We start from the raw sequence: 24,360 nt of genomic DNA, 5'->3' as shown, positions 1-24,360 counted from the left end.
TCGTGAGAGTGCCTTGCAGAGGTGATGTACATCCTGACAGGCATCAGTGCTATCATGCCAGAATCCAGCAATCAGAGCATCTTCGGCACCAGGAGCAAGATAAACAGCTAAATATTGACTTTGAGATAAAAAATACCTATCAACATCGAGGGACAGCACTTACTACACTGGCTCACATTGAGCTCAGCCCAAACCCAGGGGCAGGGTTCTGGGATCATGTGTCATGCTACCAGAGCAAAATAAATCTTACAGGAACAGTATAATTGCTGATATGGAAAATAACAACAACAACAAAAAGTAGCTGACAGGAGTTGAAATAAAGTTTATCAGTTATTTATCCATTCAGTTCAAACCCTTACAAGTGACAGAATTTGGGAAGTGTGGGGATGGAAATTACAGAGTAAGCACATCTCAGGATAGTGTACTCAAGCAACTGACTGAAATCTGGCAGAACGGCTCTCCCTGAATTCCAGAATCAATACTTCATTGCAATGAGAGGTTCTCACCTTCTACATGTATTGCTTGAGGCTAACAAGTGCCTGTATTAGTTAACACTAGACCCGCAACTTCTAAACACTTTAAAAAGGAACAAACCAGCCCCTTTTCAGAGCCATGCCATCATTCCCCTTTTTCTCCAAAGTTTCTTTGCCTTCCCACCACTCCTTCCTATAGATGGCACCGTATAACCATGTTATGAATGACATCCAGAGAAGGGTAAGTTAGTGATTAATTTAATATATATTTAATCAAATGAGGGCTTAACTGACAAAGGAACGAGCTGTTGGAGACAGAGCAGATAACCAAAGTCCAAATGGCTTCTTTTGCAGTAGGGTAAAGCTTGTGATGCCAGGATGTTATAACATGATCCAGAGTCTTTCCTCCCCAGCAGGAGGGCCAACAGTCTGTTCATAAACTTAAACCCAGCTCAGTGCATTGAGCAAAGAGCAGTATTGTTTCAAACCTTTGCTAGTCATGTCTGCTATGCTTCTGTGCCTTCCCATGACAGAAGGAAACAAGTGCCTGCACCTCAGTATTTCCACTTCCACCCAATACAAATGCATCGTCACTGTAAGGCTCATGTGAAAGGAAAGGAAGAGCAAATATTTGGGGAGGACAGTCCTAAACCACTGCTGGAAGATGCATAAAAATGTAATATACACTAAGTGATCTTGGGCAGTAGTACTGAAAGGTTTGTCTGCTCCAACCCCATCACTGAAGTTCATAAAGCAACTCATTTACCTTTAGGACTCAGCCATATTCAGTAACCCAGAATACAGACACTGTTGACTTTACTAATAAGACAATTCCCCTAACATCTGCAGCACTCAGCCATTTAACACAAGGCTGCTATTTGAGATGGCAAGGGGAAGCTGGAAGATGATGATTAGAAGTATATGAAATTACTCTAACTTGCAAAGAACACACTTTCTTAAAGATTATAGGGGATATTCTGTGACTAAACACAGCCATAAATGCTTGTAACAAGCAGTGGTTGCCTCATATTTGTTAATTTACATCTTAAAGCAGACAAGGGACCTTACTGCAGAATGACACTGCATAGACTATTCTTCCTTTAGTAAACAAGACAACTGTTAATCTTTAAAGAATGAAGATTTTTACCACACAGACTTCATCTGACATTAAGTAAAGCCACTGAATAATCAGACTTTGCTTTATGCTAAATAAACACCCTGAATGAACAATATTCTGCTTAAAACAAAGAGATCTGCAAAACATAAGGCAAGTGCAATTGACAGAAATGGAGAGAAGTTCTCTTTCACTGAATTACTCTGCTGTCACAAATGTAAGGTTCTATGACACATATTCAAATATAACACCAGACAGTAAAGTAGCAGTTGGTAAGCACCTATTAATCCATCAAATGAATATCTGGTAAGAGATAGGCAGAATAGGCACAGGCTTAGCCAGAGGTAAATACTAGAGCAACCAAAAATTTCTAACAGAATGGTAAATGTAACAGTCATTCTAACATTCTTCTCTTTGCTTATTACAATTATACAGTGCAGCAAATGTTTTTTAAGTTTCAGCGTTTGGTCAGTAATTCTCCTTGATTCTTCCTGAGACTCCTTAGGCCTTTTCTCACAGTTGCTTTCACCTTCATTGTAAAATAAATAAAAGAAAGCCCTGTTCTCTGAACTCCAGATACCCCAATCTTAAGGTCAAGGATGTTTTTGCTACCACACCCATTTCTTTTAACCTCTCAATGCCCTTTGATCAAGGGCTGTTGGCATAGGAAGAGCTTCACTACAGTTGATATTATCTGCAGCACTATAGCAGAAATCTGAAACATTCTTGCTGCCAGCTGACAAAATACTGGGTTTCTGCAATGCACTGCAAAATTTTTAAAATCATTTTAATCTGCATAAAAATGGACCAAAGAGGCAGGACCAAAATAAAACCTCTGTTCTGAGAATGAAACACTTCATGTAATCCATGGTGCAAGATGGAAAACACACAAAGTAAACCCCCCAAAAGTACAAATAAAAACCAAAAAAAAACAAAAAACAAAACCCCCCCCAAAAAAAACAAAACAAAACAAAACAAAAAACAACAACAACAACAAAAAAAAACCCCACCAAACCAAAAAAAAAAACACACACACACAAAAAAACCCCAAAACAAAACGAAAAACCCAAACACAAAAAGAAAGGCTGTGATTATTGCAAAACCAGTACAACAAGGGAGTTACTATCCCAATATCTAAAAAATTGTAATAAACATTTTAATATTATGCACAGTGAGCCTCAGCTCATGGGGGAACCTTGGTATTATTAGTGGGGAAAAAAAGAAAAAGCAAAGAAAAGCAGACAACACTGACATGTCCTCTTCTCTTTCTGAGGATGTATTTTCTCTATTTTTAAACCTGATTTTCCCTTAAGAGTATTCTGAGTATATTCTCCCATTGCACTAAGCTGAGCACATTACAGCTTCTCAAATGCTGCCTGTTTCAACTTCCTGCCAGTTAAAAAAAAAAGCACACACAGTCTCTTCTAAAGAACTAAGTTACATCTTCTTAGAACATCCATTGCTTTGCTGAAAGTTGAAAAGGGCAAGGTCAAATTGTATTCAGCACAAGCAGAAAAGTTTGTTATATTTGCTTGTGAAGGAATTTATTAATTGCAGACTGAACCTGTCTCCCACACAGGAGAATGCTCATCTTTCTAATGTTCTCATGATTTCCTGAGGTGAATGATGAATTTCACCATCATTACATATAAACTTCCTCTCTTTATGAATATTCACACTATAGCATAGCTAAAGGGGAAATTTTTAAGGTTAAAAATTGATGAGTTCCAAGTATGTACTCAAATCTTTCGGTGAACATTTCTGGGATATAATAAAAGTAATAATTGCATTTCCATTTCACTTTAAATCCACAGTGCACATGTACCACAGAAACTCACAGTCAAACATAAAGAGAAAGTAAGGTCCACAAGTCTCAAGCTTATTCATGTTTCTTTTCCAGAAAGATGTTAAAGAATGTTGAAATAATGTGTTAATAAACTAAATAATTTCACTTGAATGCAATGGGCTAGACTTTTAGAGTTAGTTATCTAACAGGTGCATTTGCTTCCAGGAATCCTCTTGCTGAGTACCCTGAATTAATATTTGCAATAAACAAAATACACCTTGCACAAGAGGTTTGATAAAAAGTTGGCTTTATCTCTGTATCAATTTCTCACAATCACATAAATGACTGTCCAGTTAGTAAGGAAAGAGGATAAAGCAGAAAGAACATGATGGCTCAAACGCCTCTTCCCCCCTCAAAACTGGCATTAATTTCATTTTCATGAAAAAGCAATCTACATGTGCCTATATAAGAACACATATTTTACTGAAAGACACAAAAGTCAAACATCTTTGCAGAGAACAAACAACCATCAGATTCTTACATTCAGTCCAAAATTAAGCATTAAAAGTTCCCTTCTATAGCAGCAACTTGATTGGAGGAATTTCAGTGTTTACAGTGAACAAACACAGTCATTACTTATTTTTTATATTTTCACTACAGGTAGCAGACATGGGAACGTTTGCCTTAAAGTGAATGAAAAATTCACAAATATGGCCTCTTCAAGTGATGTATTACAAGACTTCCCATTTTTAAATGGCATGTCTACAGTGTTCACAGAAACTGCACCCAAAGACAGTAATGAACAAAATTCTGTTAACATTGTAAGACAACACAGTATGGATAAAAGGTGTTTTAGCTGGTAAATGAAGAATTCCAAATTTCTCCTTTACTAGTGTAGCATACTGCAGAGAGCACTGCAATATACACCACAGATTTGTGTATCTGTTTTGTGTACACAGATTTGTGTATCAATAGATGTTTTCCATCACTGTATTTATTACCTGCTTATTCTGTTATCAAATTTAAGTTGCACCCAACTTAACTCCATTATGTCATTATATCTGCAAACAATTCAAAACATTCCAAATATGAAATGCCATATTAGTTTGAAACATTAATAACAGTATTCCATCTTATTTTTATTTATTTTCAGAGAAATACTTACTCTACTTGGTCTTTAAAACCATTGTTGAACACTCAGTATGAGGCTGAACAGAAATTGTAGAGGTAACACTTACCCAAGAGTTACTGATACAACAAAGAGTAAAAGATTTAAATTACCTTCTCAATAAATTCATCAAGAACAGAAGGATTTCTAAACATTCCCTCTTGGATACCTTCACTGCAAAATAAGTATTCTTTTTATTTACTTGTGGCTGGTATTCTTCATTACTTAATGCCTGTGCAAATGGATAATTTGTCTTTTATATCTTTTCCCTTCCCAAAAGACTGTTTTCAGAGAAGTGCTGTACCATGTAAAGCCTTTCAAAAGTTTTAAATATAAACCAACAAAAATCAAGGCACTTAATGTAGTTACATATGAGCAAAAAAGAAAATTTACTGAGAATAATAAGGCCAAATCACAAAGTGAGATTATCAGAAAGGCTGCAATCAGGACCAGGGTAAAATCTCTTTCTTTTACAGCTTTGGTTTGAACTCGCCAGAAAGAAGCTTTTTCAACATTTCAGAATTTTTTCCTTCTGGTGGTGAGGGCCATCTGTCATGATCTAAGGAAAACAAAGAAGAATTTACTTAGTTGATTGAGAAACTTGACATTTTACTTTTGTATCCTCCCACTGCACACTTCAGTCTCTTGAAGGGCATTATTTTGCAGCCCGTTTCTTACCAGGTATTTCTAGGCTATGGCTGTACAAACTCTGGCCACCATCCACGACCATGGTTATCCCAGTTATGAATGATGCAGCTGGAGACAGCAGGAAACACACTGCAGGAGAGATCTAGCAAAAGAATGACAGTTTTAATCTTTCTTAAACTGCTGGGAATTGTTCATGTCAAAGAAGCTTGTGAAAACTTTTACAGGCAGGATAGAGTAACATTTTCTACTTAGTAATGAAAACTGTAACAGCCTTGAAGCCACATACATCAAGCATTTAACAGAGGAAAACCAGTGAGCTGTCACAGAGCAGCACCATACCAAAACAACAACAACAACAAAAAAGGTTGATCAGTTTATCAAAGATGCACACTCTTGGTGGAAGAGAGCTAAGTGCTTTTAAGATACACTTTTTTCCCTGTAATATTCATTCTTTCAGTCCTTCCTGCTGAACTTGACTTTTTCAAGAAATAATATCTATCAAAAACTTCAGCTGTAAGAGGCAGCTGAATTAAATTTTCTGTCTAACAGTGACTACTGGCTAAGTCTCTCATTTGGCACAACCACACATTGTCACAAGCTTTCTTCTTTTTAAATATTTCATTACAGTGCAAAATTAAATATTTTTTGTTCTCTATATAATAAAGTGGTTTCAAAATAGAGACAAAGACACAGGCGTATCAGAAGCATTCTGAAATACATTACCTCCTCAGGAACAGCCGACCTCTTGGCAGGAACCTTTGGTATGCTCCTTAACCACATCATTACACCTTGTTCTCCATAGTTTGCAACAGCAGTTTCTGAAAATACCAGTCCCTATTTAAAAACAGCACAGTGAAACATTAGTTCTCTTGCATACATTTAAACTGATCATTCTAAAATTGTGAAGCTGTCATTACTGATTTTCTGTGAGACTGAACTATCTAAAGAGCACTTGAACACAAGTTTTTGAATGTAATGGCATAGTATAATTTATACAAGAAGGTAATTTGGCTGCTAGCCACATCTCTGTTCAAGCACAATAATTCTGATTATTCTAAATCTCTGCTGTCACTTCAATAACAAAAAAGTGGAGTATAAAAAACTCAGAGGCTGCTTTGAAATTACAAGCATTTCATGTTAAATTACAGCAGGAAACTACAAAGCCTCAAGAACAAGTTCTCAAAAGTTCCTTGTCATCTGTAGTAGAACGAGACTGATTTATTGTGAATTACAGAAGCACACAGATTTCAGTCAGAGTTCTGACTCTCCCTACTTACCTGCTGCAGAAGCAGAAAAAGATGACTGTGTTTGCTCTGGTGACCACACAGTCCAGTTTAGTTTTGAGAGAGAAAATGGCAACGTGAACACAGAGTTACATCCACCAGTTAGGACAGAACTTTTGTGACTCAAAAGCAAAATAGCAAAATTTGAATTCACCCCTGAAGCATATACTAAGATTTTTAAGATATCTGTATAACGTATGTGAAACTATTTTTTTCAGAATGCACATTTACTTCCCTCTCTGTGAATCCATTCCACAAATTACTCTCCTCCCATAAAACACCAACAATTCTGTGTCCTTACCACAGACCTTAGGGGTTCACAAAGGTGACAGAAGTATAATTGTAACTACAACATGGACTTTTGTTACCAGCAGAGTAACAAAGCTGGCAAATGCTTCTGAAAGAGCCAAAGCCCTGAAGTGTTTGCTTGTCAGAAACTTCTTCTGACATGTGCTATAATATCTAATCAGCATGATTCATTAGGCAATTAGCATGCCTGAAAAGTATATTCACATAATAGTGCTGTCTTAATTACTTACTTCCCCAAGACTTGATAAATCAGAAAAAAGCAGATAAACAGGAAATACAAGTCAGGAGATTTTAACATTGAACACATCTCCGGATGAATTAGGTCTCACAAAGGTTACATAAAAGACTTTACCTGAATGATTAACACACATCTGCCATTAAGCATTCTATGCTTTGCCAAAGAAAGCAAGCCAGATGTGTTAGGACAAGAGGCACAACAGAATACAGAGACATTCTACAAAAGTAGTAGCAAGATCTTCCTAGGGATCACTTAAAACAATATGACACTTCACTTATGACACTCACTGTGAGATAAGCTAAATTCTGACAGTAGAAGTAGCTAGACAAAGTTTATGTTTCCTCTTTTAATTTCAAGGGAGTAAAAGTGGAAAATAAATTGTGGGTAAGACAAAATTACAACAGATCACACATTCTCAAATGTCAAGGCTTGAGCTTCTATAATATAACTCCTGTATCTGCAGCACTACAAAATGTAGCTGCTCTTTCTATACAGTTATTTAAAACAACCTGCTGTCTACTTCCTCAGAAATGTGGCAGACATATTTTAGCTGACCTGTATAGTGGTTTCCTGTCTGCATGAATTTGATAAGAAAAAAAATCAAAACATACATTTTTACTTATGATTTCTCTGAAAGAAGGTACACTCCAACTACAGTATCTTTATATGGCTAAAGCTAAACTAACTTAACTTACTTAGGAGACAAAGTAAAAGGCATTATGTGAGACATTCAGAGATTTTCAAAGTAAATTTGTAAACATAGGTGCAAATCATTAGCATACCTGAACCTCAAACAGAGAAAGTCTCCTGAACTTAAAAATAATGTATCCATTACTGAAACACAGAACATTCAGTAACTTTATGTCAAGGCTTTGTAAAACAGGTCACTAACTCCTGCCAGTATCATTTCATTTAGCTATAAAAAACCTAAAAACCAAGTGTGCCAAGTCAAGGCAGAAAGCAGAAGCAATTTTATCCCACATCCTCTGACTCATCATCCAAAAGTACAAAACACTTACAAATGGTCCAAAGAATGCAGTAAGGGAATTATAAATAAACAAATACATAAATAATCCACAAACAGTTACTGGTAATAAATTTAAAAATTCATTTTGGTCCAAAAGCTCTAACTATGAACATGTGTAATAGCTAATTTTATTTAGATAATTTGCCATTACTTACAGGAGCAACGCTGTTGATTCTTACTCCACTGTGTGCCCATTCTAAAGCTAAAGTCTTGGTCAGGTTATTCACTGCAGCTCTTGCAGCTCCTGAGTGCCTATAGAGAAAAGAAAGCAAAGGAAGCATCTGCTCCTTTAGTCAGGGGTCTCCAGGGCTGTTTCTACTGCAGCCTCACTAGGGTATTCAGAGTGGTTTTCTGTGGCTGGACCAAGCATCTGGAAGAGAGAGACTCTCTAGTTTCCTAGTTTGACCATAGCTTCACTGTTTAAACAAGCCATGGTGTGATTTCCTGTCATTGCTAGAAATATGTAAAATTTCTTTCCCAATGCAACATGGGGTCAGCTACACTCTACAGCAGGAGGAGGCTTATAAAAAGAGAAACAACTGGAGTTCAAACTGTGTAAAACTACCTGCAGCCTGCACAGGTAAAGCAACATTTGGAAGAACAGTGGTCTGAAAGATGGTTTAAATCTTCTGACAAACATGATTAAAATAAGTCGATTCAAATATTACTGTAGGTGGATGGAGATAGAGACATAAGAGTCAGTGAACTCCTACGCCTTGCTGCTGTAGGTAACTAGTCTGAAATGATTACAAGCATGAACAAATGCAAACAAAATTACTGCAGTAATGAATTGTAGACAGCTGTAGTCAGAGAAAATGAATAAATTTAGCTGCTTTAACCTAGCAAAACAGACTAAGAGGAGATAGATACAATAGCTTCTTAAATGCAGGGAAAGAATAAGAAAAACGTAAGATAACATAACTTATTCATATGTTTAGGCCAGAAATAGATAACCCCCAGGCATACTCTGAGGAAATATGCCAACTTTTATGTTTAAAATTAATACTTATAAAAAGCATGTATCAGGTGACTTTTGGCACAAGTGGTAGCTGGACTTGTAAAGGCATATATTTTTCAACAGTACGCTTCTGCAAGAAGTTTCAACTCAATTTCATTTGGAAGCAGTTTTGTCTATCCATCTACATACAACAGTTACTTAGGAAAATTTTTCCACCGTTATTCAGAACTAGCTTGTTTTTCCTCTTAGTTCAACTCAAATTGAAACACCTTCAGCCTATGTCATGTCAGCCATGACAGTTGAACCAGATAGCACAGCAGAGATATTCAAATAACTGTAGCTTCAGCACCACCGTGTGGATCTCTATATTTATTCCGTACTGTGAAGAACAAGCTAGTGAGAAAATATTCTGCTGTTCCTTAAAAAATGTTGTTATTTAAACCATTCAACCCTGAATGAGGACAAAGAGAGATAATGCAACACTGGCTCAAAATATATTTTATAGTTCTTCAACAGAAACTCAATTTCAAAGTTTAAAAACAAACAAACAAAAAAACCCAAACAGAAAAGGGAGCCATTTCCAATTAAAGCTTCACTGGCAAGTCTTGCTTCTTATAGTAGTTTCTTATAATGTAGTAATTTCTTATAAACAAGTGGAGAGAGACCAGAGATGCCATCTACTGGATTAATAAGAGATCCCCACACATACAGCCAAGTGATAAACAAGTGGAGAGAGACCAGAGATGCCACCTACTGGATTAATAAAAGATCCCCACACATACAGCCAAGTGATACTCTTGCTCTCTCTTGACCTAACTACTGTATTTCTGTACTCTGCTGCTGCCCAGTACACACCTTTCTGAAGTGTTTAGGAACAGTTATTCCTTCTGGGGGAAAAAGATAGGGAAGTGTAAAAAGGAAATATATATTACGACATTCCAGGAAAGCCATTTCTCACGGCAGCAGTAATGTTGACAATGGCTCCTCCATGTTCCTGCATCCAGGCATTGTACACTGTATGAAGGAGGAAGATAACCTATAAATATCAGAAGAAATGCATACAAATGAACTTGCCAACTGGAAACCAAATTTGAAGTCTTAAGTGCAGTCACACTACACATTTGTCACACTGGTTTAGAAGAACAGTCTGCTGTTTGTACCACAGCCTGCCAACGCAGAGGTGAGGCCATGAGGCAACAGGCATGGTCCAGGAAAGGCTCAATGACTATAAAGAAGCATTTGATGGAAGTCAAGATTTCTTTTTCCATGTAAATTAATTTCCACATTCCAAATGCTATCTATTCCAATGAGAATGACATACAATACTTAAATTTAAGCCTAAATTTACATCCCTGAAGAAAGTATTTTCCTGTGTTATACACAGTGAATACAGGCCACAAAAGTGGTTTTCCTATAGTCCTTTAAATGACTATCCAAATCAACTGACTTCTCAAACCTGACCTTAACCAGAAGATCATGCTTGTCTGAAGTATGTTTGTATTTAGGAACAAATGTAATACACCATTTAATGCAAAGCTTTGGATGAGATTAAGGAAAACAAATATCCACTGTCAGATAAGTGCATGAAAAGAAGAAGCTAGGGAAGATTTACATTTATCATCTTCTGGTATTTCCATAAAAAACAAAACCAAATAAACATAAAAAGCTTAATGTTTAGACCTCACCTGCTTTGCAACAATAGAAGGTCCCTGTCAGATTGGTGTCTATCACAGCATTCCAGCCTTTTGCACGGATGGCTTCAGAAGGACTTGCAAACTGCCCCCCTCCATTATTCACCAGAAAGTCAATCTTCCCATAGAGACTCAGCGTAGACTTCACCAAAGCTTCTACCTGAAACAGTATTTGTTAGTGTGGCATGCTGATCAAGGTCTACACCTAATTTTGTTCTCAGACAGTATTTTCTCCCTCATGCCCTTCTGACAGAAAAAGAGGAGGTCAGTCTTCAGTGAGGCTGTAAGATTGGTATGACAGGTTTAGCCAGCCAAGAAGGACTGAGCTGTATCCATGTTTACTTTGGAAATTTTGCTGGTGTAATGCAGGTGCTGCATAAAATACCAGCACCCAAAGAAGAAAAGGATTTCAGCTGCTGAAGGTTTGTAAAATCAAACAGACACAAAAGCCCACTACATACAACCTACTAAGAATCTCTGGATGTTTCTCAGAAGAGTGGGGGCATTCACATGACATCTGCAAAGAATTCTATATAAGATAGCTACTGTTATTTTTATCTGACCATATACCTGACAATTTTAAATAGAAAACATAACTCATCTTGTGGAGTTTTATCATCCTTATCTAGAAGTTTAGTACATGCACTACAGCTCTGACATATGAGTTGGCAATAGCCAATCTTCTTACACAGAGCAAGAAGGTTATTACCCTACAAAACATGTCAATATGCCCTAAAAATGCTGGAAATGCAAATTATCTTCTTAAGCAAAAATATTATTGCAAGATAGTAATATGAACTCCATAGCAGCAACTTAATAATTTAATATTTATCTCAAAAAACAGGAAATGGGACAACATGACTGTTTCCTGCTTACGTCATCAATCACAGCTAGATACCATGCATCAGTTATTCCTACTCAAGCATAAATAAAAAGATAATCTAGCATCTACAGTCAGAGAAAAACACAGAACAAAAAAAAAACTCATAAAACCAAACAGGTGGAGCAATGCTGCCACTCAGACTGGGCTAGGAGAAGGATATCAGTCAGCTTTTCTCTGTATTGAGTTAGCAGTAGAAAATATCAGAAACAAAAAAAAAGTGCAAACGATGCATTTTTTGTATTTGACACTGAGTGTTACCAACCCAGTCTCATAAATAGCTGACTTACATCTTTTACTGGTAACAGTGTAGGATGGTTTAACAGGATAGTATGGATACTGTAAGGATGCACATCTTGAAAGAAAAAACCTAAACAAACATATAATGACTGAAAAACTAGTGCCTGCTGAGAAAAAATGCCTTAAGAAAATAATTTTGATACCTAAACCCAATCTTCAAATTCTGAATGTCATCTTATTCCTCACTTATTAGTCACTGCGGGTTGTGGGATGTGAGGAAAAAACCCAGAAAGACAAAACATCTGTGACAGCAGTCCCAAACTCATAGCTTGCAAAAACAGCCATGCCACAAGGACATTCTGGCTTTTACTTTTCTCTTGTTGTGAACAAAGTTATGTCTGGCTAGGCAGCAAAAGTTATGCTTTGCTCAGCAACATCAAACTCTTCTCCCTGCCAGTGTGAGAATCTTGCTTTGAATATTATTCTCTGTGAGTCACTGAAATACGGGCTCATTTATGGAAAAAAAATTGTTTCAGGACAAAGAAGATTTGTACAGACTAAAGCTATTCAGACTGTGGAAAGATATGAGTGAGAGAAGGAAAAGTGCTAAGCATGATAAAAAGAAAAGACAGAAAATATTAACAAAAATATCTACTGAGAAGAGACATTAAAGCAAGTTTTCAACAGCTGGAAAAAATGTATACTATATGCTATAGCATATCAATTCAAAATGGTTCATATGTTGCTCTTAAGGAACTGTTGTTGTTCCTACGTGTTGCATCACACCCTCAGGAAAAAAAAATTAAAAACCCAACAACAAACACATATCAGTTCTGCTTTCTGAAAGCCAGGAAAGGCCAGAAGGCTCTCCAGTGACAGCTCAGATGGCTCCAACTGTAGCAATCTTCATAAGTCTTCTGTGCTGTGGAAAAAGCATCAGTGCAGTGCTTCTCCCAGTTACAGTAAACACAGTGACAGCAGCCAGCAGCACAGGGAGAAGGAGGGTCTGTAGAACACATTTAAATCACAGTGACTAGTACTAAAGAAGATTCCTATTGCTATAATTAAAAAATCCACTTGGAATGAACTTCTTAGAAAAGCTATTAAAGATTCTCTTTAAAAGCAAAGCAAAGCTACATGAGGTAGAGCTATTCATTTAGGACATTCTTCTGAAAAAGACAGAAAATAACAAAATCAGGCACTTCAGACATAACCAGAAGATTGGAGCTCTGCAATAAGGAACTTCTGTGTGTGACTTCAACTTAGATGTATTATGCAGTAGCATAATATTCAGATAACTGCTATGACAGTAGTCACTGACTCAGGAAAAAGAGACAAATGTCCACAGGCATTCACAAGGTCACCTCGAGTGAGTGAAACACACAGGCAAACAACCCACTACAGAATGGTAGAGATTTGTGATGTGGTGGCTAGAGCTAATAGGCATTCTGGCACAGTGGTAACAGGTATTTTTACTGTGTTACTGCTGTGTTATTTAAAAATACAACAACAGGAATCTCTTATCCACAACTCCTCACCAAGCCACAGTCTTTCACTACAGGCTTCTCACAGACAGGCATTAAGTATTTATAAACCAACTGAGCCTATGCTAAGCTATAAAGTTTATTGGAAAAGAAAAGCCACTAGTGAACTCAGACACAAGATATGTGCTAAGTACACTGTATTGAGTTGTCTGAAGTTGTCTTGCTGATGTCCAAGTAACAGATTTTACCCTCAGGTCTGGTCCAGCAGCAGGTTCTGTTGCTGGAGTTCAAGCACAGAAAGGAGACATCGTGAACAGAATTCTGAATTGCTGATTTCAAGAACAGCTCTGGTCTACCAGAAGTGAAAGGTTTTATCTTCCAATTACCTAGACATCTAAGCTTCTACTTATCTAGGTGCCAGTAAAAGAAATGTTTGTCCACAGAGTACAGTAAAAATGCTTTACAAGTGTAAGGATTCAAAGAGTTCAGCTGCCTATCTCAAATACTGTCAAGGCCACAGAAGGAACTTACCATAAGATGATAAGCCACCAAAGCAGGACCTTGAGAGAAGCACAGAAGGGAGGAATTTGCAACAGGAAAGTATTAATTCCAGGCCTAGCACAGGTAAGATCAGGTTAGCACGTCTTGGTTAACACACCTGGACAAAAGTGCCCAGTGTGGCAAACTGTGGGAAAGGAAGGAACTGCTCATACACATCACCCCAGGTTACAGAATGGCACCTGTGACCACCCCATGGATACTCAGAACTTGGCCTGTATGAAGGTGGTACCCCTAGAAGACTGACAGGACACTGCTGCATCCACGGCTTGTGTCTATCATCTGCTTGGTCTCCTCTCTCTCCCTCCTTTACTCCCCTTAATTCAGGCATTCATTCCTCATGTCTTGTCCCTGTCAACAGATTTTGCTGTAGCTCAAAATTTAAGACGTAAAAAGAGATAAACAAAGATACACATGCACACAGAGCTGTCTGGTTTGCATCTCAGCACGAGCAAACTGATCTGCTCTCAACACATTATGAGAGCAGTGCCAGGAAATATGCAAACAATAAAAATCACTTCAGCTTCATAATCACTAAGAAGCAACACCTCTCACTATATACACTTCAAATCACAGGAAAAGGGAACAGGTGCACAATCACTGCTCTAGGATAAGGCCCCATGACCGAATACAGAAATATATTCTGATGACAGAATAGAAGAATCTCAGGTCCTCTTATCCCAGAACCCTCTACCCTGCCATTTTTAAAAATAAAATATGTTTTTTATCCTTTACAGAACACTCAGTGGAAAACTAGTCAAAAGCAGCAGCAAACTCATGACAAAAATAAGCCTGACAGGTTATACAGTGGTTGAAAATCCTCCATCAAGCAGGATTATTTCTTGCACATTAAATAAAAAGTAAGCTTTGCTAGAAAGCAAAAGAGCTTCTGAGAATGAAGATTTAGAGACTTAAAAATGTGAATTCATTAACCTATTCCCACAATATTTGCCATCAAGCTTCTGTAGAAATTAATTCACTGCATCTTCATTGCCTCTTCCTAGGCCAGAAAGAGCTCTAACAAATATCATGGACTACATGATGAGGGATGAACCTTCTAATGCTTGAACTTCACAGATCCAAACTAGAGGCATGAACTGTGTCATCTTCAAAGCAGGTCAGTTACTTCAAGATTTGCAATAGGAGGCAAAAAATAATCTTCTGGTGATTTGAAAGCACCTTCATCTTTCTGAAATTTTCTCTATTCAAAGTCTCTTCCTCCAGTTTATAAAATTCAAACCAGGACAAAATTTATAAAGGCCTTTAGAGAAATACAGAACTAACAGAGAAGGAGGGATTAAAAAATTGCATTCTATAAGAACAAATGGCCTGTTCCTACAGGTGATCAGGGTGGCTTCCTTTAAAACAAAGATTTAGTCTTAGAAAGACTTCAGTGAGATGTCAGAGAGAATGATATATTAAATGAATAATGTAGTTCTTCAGGAAACTTCCTGGGCTTTGAAGCTTGTGATAGATCACTTCTGACATCTAAGGGACCTTGAACTCCAAAGTTGGGGTTTTTTTCCTGTTGAAACATTTATAATGTTTTTCTCCTGCACATGTTCTTTGGTACCTGGTATAAGAGCTAAGAAGGGGGATGTAGCGACCCACACGGAATTCTTGCAGAGGCTGTTCCTCTCTACCCAACAATGTGCTCCCATGATTTCTGAGGTAAATACTCTTCACTCATTCTAAGCTGAAAGCAAACAATGAGTTGTAATGTTAATAATGAGTAGCACACAGAGCCAATACAGTTGTAACTTGTCTCATTTTTTTCATGAGGGAACCCCTCATAGTTTACGTGACCTCTCATCCCCTCTACCACTGTAACAGGGAGCTCTTCCTGTATTTGTGAAAATACTGAAGTGAGTTATATTATTGTGTTACCTCTACTCAGTATTTGCCTCCTAGGCTGGAAAAGTCCTCAACAACATCTTTTACTGATTCCTGTTCCCATGAATCCAAGTACCAGGCACTAAATTTTAAGTTAAGAATGGAGCAGATTTTGAAAGTCAATGCACAATATTCCTTGAATCAATGTAAAAGCCCAAAGGTACTTTATCTCTAGTCTCCACAAGGCAAGCAAGTGTAAATTAGGAAAAAAAGCCACTTAAGCCTGTTTTGTCAAATAGGTATGTAGCCACACTTAAAAAGGAAACCAAGAAGGAAAGGCAGTTTACCTCATTTGACCATCCAGACAAGACCCAAACCATCTCACAGAATGCTGCAGTTCCCATTAATCAATTTTAGACTGATACAGAAATAAGATTCACCTGCAGAAGATTCTTCAGCATGCCAGAATACTTTTTGCAAGAAGCAGACCTGAAAAAAAGCTTATACCCCTTTTTCCTCTTTACCTCTTTTCCTTCCTGTAGCTTTAATCATGCAAGTTGCCCTCTGACATCTGCCATAACCTATTATGTTGCACTGCTGATGCCAGTAAATACACACCTGAAATTCACTGCTAGGTGAAGTGACACACTGCACAGCCTCAGGGTTCATCTCCTTCAGGAGAGTCTGAGTAGATTACTATAAATATTTTATGGCACAAACTGTTCCACAAGGGAAGAATTTTAAATTTTATTTGTTTTATGGCTATATATTTCCAGAATCTTCATGGCTACTGAAGGTCATTAATATTTAGGTTAAGAGAAACTTTGAGAGGTTTAGAAAAAATGTAGCAATCAGTGGTTACTGGAAGATTTTCTAGCTGTCCTCAAAAAGTTAAAATCCAACCTGAAGTTTGACTTTTAAATATTTAATTACAGAGGTAAAAAAAATAGAAGGTGCGTGCTGGCTTCTGAAGAACCTGGAATATGTACTTTTGCTCTTGATCTTCCATTTTTTGTAATATGAAGAAAAAAAAATAAAAAATCAACTTGAATAGTAACAGACTTTGCAATGAGGCCCACTTCAAACTGTAACCAAAATTTCTGACATGGCTAAAATATTATATATCTGTGGGTTTTTGTGGTTTTGTACATTTGTGGGTTTTTGGCTTTACTACAAGCCAAACTGATAATGCAGGGCACTTGTGTCAAGTCACAAGCATTCAGATTCCATGCTATGTCTTCCTGTTTGAAGGAACTATTCTGAGGTCTCCATCTTCACAAGTTTACACCCCCTCACTTCTGTCACAGCAATGTGACAAAGAATCATGCTAAGTGGGCTCTGGCTCGCTCTAGAACATGCCAGTTTCAAGGCATGTGTCTTCCAGAAATATCTGAAATATGTAAGCATGGTCAGAAAAATATTTGCCAATATTTACAAATGCTTTTTTGCTTAAGTGGCTAACAAATGTCTTCCCTTGGGAAGCACATCTATCCAGATCAATTTAACCAAGTTTTGCTCAACCTTTGCTCAACCTTTGCTCAACCTTCTGCCCTTTGAGAAGGCCAGAAATCTTTAGAGATCTGAGAATTTATAGACACAATATGCTTTTGATATGTTAAGCCCCAGAACAAGATCACTAATCTTTACCTCTTCTTCTTTGCGGATGTTGCACTCCATGGGAGTCACTTGGGCAGGACTCATGGAAGCAAATCTATCATTCAGTTCTTCTGCAGCAGCTTTTAATCGGTCAAATTTACGAGAGGCAATAACAACACTGCAACCTGCAGAGACAAAATGAAACATCCTTCAGCTAACACAATTATGCTATTTTTATTGTAACATCATGGAGATATCTTCTAGGGTGTGCATTTATTAGTCACTGACTAGAAAATACAGTGTTGAAGTTCTTACAAAAGAGAGAAATGACTGATGTCAGGTGCTTCTTAGCAACAAGATCCCTCTGTGCCAGGAAAAGCGCAATTAAAAAAAATGTCCACGAAGTTTCCTGTCCTTCCTGCAGAAGGGAAGATAGCCTGTGAGTTGCAGAGTCAGCAAAGCAGCTTTCAGACATCACTTCTGCTGCTTCTGCTCACAGCTGCCTCATCTATCAATTAAGTGATTTAAAGATGTTTCAGCAGGTCTTGATTGCAAAAAAATGCTTGCTCTTAAATCCAGAAAAATAATCTTCCCGTACAACTGGCTGTAATTTTGACTAGCAGTGAGTAAATGTAATGGTCTGCTTTTTAACTCTACAGAGACTGAAGGGAAGGATAATAGCCTCACAAGATTAATCCCTATCTGCGTCTACAGACAGTGGAAACAGAGCCCTCCCTGTGGCACTGCAGAATCCTAGCTGCAGAAAGGAGAGAAACAAGAATAAGACCGAAGCTCAAGCACTCCTCTTTTTTATTTTTCATTTCAATTTGGAGGCATAAAGACTTATTCTACAGAGAAAAAACAATTCAGGTGCCAAGTTTAAGTCAAGCACTCACTACAACCAGTCTAATTTCTTCTCTCACTCTAGTGGACTCAGGACAGCTTTAAGGCTTCAGCAATTGCCATTACACAGACTAAACCAAAGGATACCAAATTAATTCCTAGTGCAAATCCAGCAGGCATGCAATTTCATGTAATGGATAAGCAAATCACTAGTCAAGCAAGCTAGGAGGTATTGCTCCCAGTTTTCTCCTTCTATAATCCTAGCATTTCATCAGAAGTAATCCCTTCTTCATATCAGGTCTGCTGCTCATCTGCTTTAATATAAACCATCCTCAACCAGCCAAAAAAAAGGAAAAAGTTAACATCTTGCCAGGTATGGAGGTTTTTTCCTCCCCTCTGTTGCAGAGTGGAATTTGGCCTCTCATGTGATCAAGCAAACACCAGAATCAACTCAAAATAACTAGTGGGAGGAAAGAGCAGCAAGCTGTTCATTTGACTCAGGCTGTCTTGTGAAACTATAGATTTAAAAAACTATTAAAAATAGAGGAGTTTCATTCTTCCAAAGGGAAGTGTTACAACTACATATCCTTAGGAATAGGAACTTCACCTTTAATCAGTGTCCCTCTTAAAACAAGACATCTAAAGACAGTAGCCCCTGAGGTTTTTGGATTTTTTTTAAATTAAAAACTCCAGACACTTGCATAAGCACCTAATGAATGCAAAGTTCATAAAGCGCCACACACAATTAGCAATTAACACAAAACACTGAATCACAGTAGCCCAGTTGTATTTACCAACTTAAGTGTTTATTAATACACACACTAATATAGAATAAGGTCCAGTAAAAGACTATATTTTTGGTATATATTCTAACTGGAGAGGGCAAGATTCTAATCACAGAAGAATACCTGTTATGTACTGTGCAAGCTGACACTACATCACTTAATTTTCTTCACAAAGAATGACCAGACCATTTCCTGATAGGGTCAGGGAAAGGGGCACAAGTTTCCAGATAAAAGGTTTAACTTTGCCCAGAAGGCCTCAGAGGAGACTGGCTATACAAACAATGCATATCATGACTGGCATTATCTGTCACTGCTTCCATGCCTGTAAGAACCAGCCCCCCTTACTTGAAATGCAGGGTATACATGGAAATAGTTCCTGATCATCATATTGTCAGGAGTAACCAGCAAATCTACAGGTTAGGAAGGTTACTCAGTCACTCTTAAGCCCTATATAGCTCTTTCTTCTTTTTGTCTCATGTGCTTTGTATAGATTTGTTTTCTATTGTGTTCTATTTAGGCTATTACGGACGCACTTTTGTTATTGTATTTTGCTTGAGAAAAACAGCAAAGATCAAATTAAGCACAATTTTAAGGGAACTGGGTAACATTACCAACCAACAGTGTGATGATGCTTAAAAAGCATCTCTTTAAAGCAGCACATAAGGACACTTGAAAAAAAAAGCTTAGTTCCCCAGTATTACAAAGGTAACAGAACTAATCCTCCATTCAGCTCCACAGAGCAAGTGGAAAGCTGCAGCACAAAGGCCAGGAGAGGCAGAGATGTCTCCCAGCACAGCCTTAACAAAGAAAGCTCTTTACTATGCAGTGCATTGTGCACATTCCAACAATGCAAACCACGGGAGTGCGACACCGAGAGCTGCAACACTAGCGTTGGTATTCTGAAGGCGCTGAATCCAATCACAATAAACTATCCAAACCCTTGCACTGATGTTGAAATCTGCAGGAAAGGTGTTGCAAGGTGGATGTAGGAGTCATTTCTACCTCTCCTGGTCTCACATCAGAAAGTCAGGAGACTGCTTTTCACTCTAGGTTTTACCACTTTTCTGTATTCAGCGTGGAAAGAAAACCTACACCGTGCATCATGAAGATGTTCCCAAAATCGCAGACACGGGGAGAAGCACCACGTCTCTAATGTTACTGAGCAGTTCCAGGATACGGCTCTGTAGGGATCAAGGTTCAACAACCTCCTAAATCCTCCAGTTAAAGCACGATGAGGACTCACTGAAGGGAGAGTCTGAGAGAAAGGGCCCTGGGTTAACTTAACCTCACTGACCTCTGTGTTTAAAATAGCGAGTGTTTTGCGGGCCAAAAGGTACAGCCCCTTACCAACCTCACCTCGCACCCCTCGCTATTCACCGACTCTCGTGTCACAATGTCACAATGTCACAATGTCCCACCCACGGGCTCCTCGCAGCCCGTCCCCGAGCGCCGTCAGCCCCCAACACGCAGCACAGCCCGCGGGCACCCCCTGACGGCCCCTCAAGCTCCATCCGCCCTCCCAACGCCCGCCTCGCCCCGCTCCCCCACCGGGGCCGCCTGCGGAGCCCGCCCCGCGCCCACCTAGCGCCAGCAGGTCGGCGGCGATGGCCTTGCCGATGCCGGTGCCGCCGCCGGTGACGATGGCGACCCGCCCGCGGAACAGCCCCGCCGCCAGCAGCCCGCGCCCCGCCGCCGCCATCTTCCCCTCCCCGCCTGCCTCCCTGCCCGCCTCAGCCGCGCCGCCCCCGCCGTGTGACGCGCGGCCCCGCCCGCCCGGGACTCGGCGCCGGGGGACGGCGGAGCGGGGCCGGCGGTGGCGGCGGGGCCGGGTCCTGTGGCGCGGAGAGCGCGGCACCGCGGGCGGCAGGTAAGGCAAGGAGGCGGCTGGTAAGGCAAGGGGGCGGCTGGTAAGGCAAGGGGGCGGCTGTCCGCTGTCGGTATCGCCCGGGGCAGAGACCGCTCTGCGCCCGGGAAGGGGTCGGTGCCTCCGGTGGCGCCGCGGGTCGCCGCTGCAGCCCCGCAGTGAGCGCCCACCTGCCCGCAGCCGCGGGCTCGTCTGCTTGCAAGGGACGGGTCGCTTTGGTTTTCTGTTCCTCTTCGGGTCACGTTCCGCGTGGACGCGGGCAGGCACCGTGCGGAGCAGCCGGTGCAGAGCCCGGAGGGTGTCACGGAGCAGGGAAGGGGCTGCTGTGCGCCCGCCACGGCACCGCGGGCGGGCAGCCCTCTCTGCGGGCACGGGAAGAGGCCGTGAAGGCTGAGGTGATAGCGTTTACCATGTCCCCAGTAGAGTCATCTCGGGCTAAAATGCCTTTGTGGTGGTGATGTCTGTCCCCACCTCTCCCGGCTCCCTTAAAATGGCCCTAAGCAAGCTCAGTTGACACAGAGGACAGGCAACATTATTTTCTTTTCTATCCCACAATGAAGTGACAGAGCATCTTTGTCCGTTGCAGGTGATTTTAACCAGCGCTGATGTGCCCAGCAGCATGCGTGTGCATGTTCAGTGTCTTTCCAGGCATCTCCTCTGTCCTTTTCAGTAGAAGAGATGTTTGAAAGTATGTCTCAATTTTGTCGTGTTATTTTTGCCTTAGGAGAGTTGGCTAATGTGAGAAGAGAGTGAGGGGTTTTTGGGTTTTGGGTTTGTTGGGTTTTTGTTTGTTTGTTTAAAAAAGACATATATGTAAAGTAACAGGATCATTGAGTCTGTTTTGGGATTCTCATTTGTGAAATAAATTTATTTACTTTTCCAAAAGCATGTTTTAAGGTTTAATACTTTAAATCAGGGACAATTTTAGGATAACATCTTTATCTTGAAGTTCAGTGTGTTTTGATGGAAGCTGCACACCCTCCTATAGGTGTATGGGAGGGAAGGCATGGAGAAGTTAACAGGGTGTCCAGATTCATTCACCAAAGGATGACAAAACAGGATTTCTGCATGGTGACCTAGACTGATAAGGCAACTGTTAGCCAAAATTGCCCTTTTCGGGTGGGTCAGTGTTTGCAGAATACTTCAATGTTTAAAGCACTCCACTTTCTGGAGGGTAAACGTGAAGCACTGAGTGACACTGCAGAAAATTTTTCCCTCCCTTTAATTATCTTTCCCAATCTGAGACTTCACAGATCCCCATTAACTGTCTCTGGCTGCCCTAAATATCTTAGGCAGGCCATATCAGAGCAATCATTAATTAATCCCAGGGAGAAGCACTCATCTGTGCTAGTGAATTAGATCTTCATATTCCAGCCTGCCTGCCATCCCAACTGAGCTGCATAGCTCCAAGGAAAATCCAGTGGGCCTTTCTATTCATGTGAGCTCCTTGACTTCGGTGTTCTTCCTGGAGAGCACTATCAAAACATTTTTCTTCCCTATCAGGATATATTGCTTGGTTTCCCAATAACCACAGAAATGCCATAAATATGGGGCTGAACACATGAGTTAAGGTTCTGTGAGTGATGGGTAGGAGGAGAAATGGAAAAGGCATGAAGACTGTAGAGGAAGGAGGAGGGAAATGGAGACATCCATTCCTTGGCATTCAGTACAGGGTTGCCCCTTCTGGTATAAAATGTATCCACAAAAAACAGATCTGGAATAACCAATGCTCACAGATATTCTCAGCAAAGCAGCAGCTTCTGTTCACTGTTGTGTGTGTTGTCTTTGAACCAAAGATTCAAACTGCACCTTTGTGTGAATCAATTTGACCCCAGTCACTGAAATTCAAAAAAATTTAAGCTGAAAGTAAGAAAATCTTCTTAACTAAAATCGATTTTAATCTCCTCATATGCTTGTACTTTCTTAATCACAAAGGAATGTTACTTTTCTTTTATTGATAGCATTAAAACATGTCGGTCTGTCACTCCACACAGATAGTGGTAAAATCAGTAAGCATAAAGCTTTTGCATATTGATGTTACTCTACAAACTTAATGTTAAGATTCTGAATTTTTATGTGTTAGAAAATAGTGTCTGATTAGACAGCTTATTTTTTATTTATTTTTTCAGCATATGTCAGCTTGCATTTGGAAGAAAACAAATCTCCATTTAAAACCTTGGAGTCTTAATTTTTGTTTTTTGAAGTTAACAATGTGACTTTTTTTTGCCTTGGTATAACTATTGCTTTAAACATCAACCATTCAAAAGTCAAAATGACAAAATAAGAACTCAATAGTTTTTTCCAGTTATCAGCACCTTTGGACTTGTGGGATTAGCATATGTCATTCTTGAACATCTACTTTTTTATTTACGTATTGAAGAGGAAAAACTAGATTTCCTGTTTCTACAGCTCCCAGATTGTGTCTTGGCTTTGAAAGAAGTAGTTCAATTTATTGAGATGAATAGGAAACTGCGTTTTCAGAAAAGGCTACTTTTGTCCAAAGCTGACGTTTTGCTTTGCCAGCCTATGGCTCAGCTATTCAGCTGATGACTCTTGTTAGTCCAGTATGCTGCCATGCTTTAAAAATCCTGGTACTGAGATGTACTGCCTTGAGAATTCCTGATGGCATGCTATCCTTCAGGGTGTCTGTGCCCTCCTATAGCTCAGAATCTACATTGGCAAGGGAGAAGGTCTCAAGAGCAGTTAAGTACCAACCAGATGTGAGAAAAGAGGTGGCTCCAAACAGGAAAGAAACCTCCACAGGGTCCAAACCCTGTGAGAGGTATCCCTGGGGTCAGCAGTTTCACAAGGAGGTGAGGGCAGAAGAGATTTAATGAAAAGCATCTTAGTGCCAGAAATAAAACTTTAAGGTTAGAGACAGTTTCTCCTAGAGGATTTCTGCTAGTTAGCCTTCAGAAAAATGCAAGCCTGCACTCCAGTCGCCTCTGCTTTCCCAGACCCCAGTCTTATGGGTGCTTCAGGTTCACATTTTTCTTCTTCTGGGATACCAAAAAACACACAAAGTATAACAACAATAATTTCTTCCCTCCCGATACCTATTACAAGAAATGCTTGCATTGAGCCAAAACCAAATGAAAGCTGGTGGGAGTTTGTGTCCTTACCTCTCTGGACCTTTCCATGAGATTATGCAACAGGCCTCTTTGGAAATCCCTGCTACTTTCACCTCCTGTCTGTACATTCTCTCCTGAGGCTGCTTTTCCTTTTATCTCTCAACAGCGAGAGCCTTTTTGTTTTATGTCTTCTGGTTTCCATCTCAGAGTAGCCTCCTGGTCAGCCCCAGCTGATGTTCAGGCTTTCTGGTCAATTTGTCTTTTTAAGGACTTCCTCTCTGGAAAGGCACTTTACTCTCAGCCATGTCCTGGGGGATTTCAATCTAAATTGGAAGATAAACAGGATTTTACAATCTTTTATCATTAGCTCAATTTAGCAATTTCATTCCAGTGATTAAAAAAAAATGAGGAATTACCAAGACAGACATCCCACTCAGAGCAGTGTTTGCAGTGATGCAAGGTATAGAATATCAGCATCAAACAGTTTGAAACAGGTATGTAGATAGATTTT

At 39.5% G+C, this 24,360-nt stretch overlaps 3 protein-coding genes across 9 annotated transcripts in view; 1 reads left to right on the top strand and 2 right to left on the bottom strand.

Annotated features, from left to right (window-relative positions):
- The window catches only part of ERCC3 (ERCC excision repair 3, TFIIH core complex helicase subunit), a 387,208-nt gene that overhangs the window by 73,567 nt on the left and 289,281 nt on the right, over positions 1 to 24,360 (bottom strand). The window lies entirely within an intron of this gene.
- Positions 3,664 to 20,651, bottom strand: PECR (peroxisomal trans-2-enoyl-CoA reductase). The gene is made up of 8 exons (XM_063400806.1): positions 20,496 to 20,651; positions 17,338 to 17,471; positions 10,690 to 10,855; positions 9,937 to 10,018; positions 8,202 to 8,298; positions 5,913 to 6,023; positions 5,220 to 5,331; positions 3,664 to 5,100 (listed from the first exon to the last, which is right to left on the bottom strand). The coding sequence occupies exons 1-8, from the start codon at positions 20,611 to 20,613 to the stop codon at positions 5,012 to 5,014; spliced, it is 909 nt and encodes a 302-aa protein (XP_063256876.1). The 5' UTR covers positions 20,614 to 20,651; the 3' UTR covers positions 3,664 to 5,011.
- The window catches only part of TMEM169 (transmembrane protein 169), a 16,963-nt gene continuing 13,245 nt past the window's right edge, over positions 20,643 to 24,360 (top strand). For 4 of the 6 annotated variants that reach the window (XM_063400805.1, XM_063400803.1, XM_063400799.1 and 1 more), the window contains exons 1-2: positions 20,643 to 20,781; positions 21,365 to 21,466. The gene's annotated coding sequence lies outside the window, so the exon portion shown is untranslated. The remainder of the gene's footprint in view (positions 20,782 to 21,364; positions 21,467 to 24,360) is intronic. The other 2 variants (XM_063400804.1, XM_063400802.1) reach the window with 2 other exon arrangements.

The sequence above is a fragment of the Prinia subflava genome, chromosome 6, assembly GCF_021018805.1.
Source record: "Prinia subflava isolate CZ2003 ecotype Zambia chromosome 6, Cam_Psub_1.2, whole genome shotgun sequence".
In the NCBI taxonomy this organism is placed as follows: Eukaryota; Metazoa; Chordata; class Aves; order Passeriformes; family Cisticolidae; genus Prinia; species Prinia subflava.
Note: the sequence above shows the minus strand (reverse complement) of the source record. Positions and strands in the feature narration are given on the sequence as shown.

Excerpts from the sequence above, each read along its gene's own strand:
- PECR (XM_063400806.1), bottom strand. The coding sequence starts at position 20,613 with ATGGCGGCGGCGGGGCGCGGGCTGCTGGCGGCGGGGCTGTTCCGCGGG. Across the intron at positions 5,332-5,912 it reads GGTCGGCTGTTCCTGAGGAG|ATCTCTCCTGCAGTGTGTTT; the intron begins GTAATGTATTTC and ends TTCTTTTGCTAG. Across the intron at positions 5,101-5,219 it reads CCATAGCCTAGAAATACCTG|ATCATGACAGATGGCCCTCA; the intron begins GTAAGAAACGGG and ends TGTTTTCCTTAG.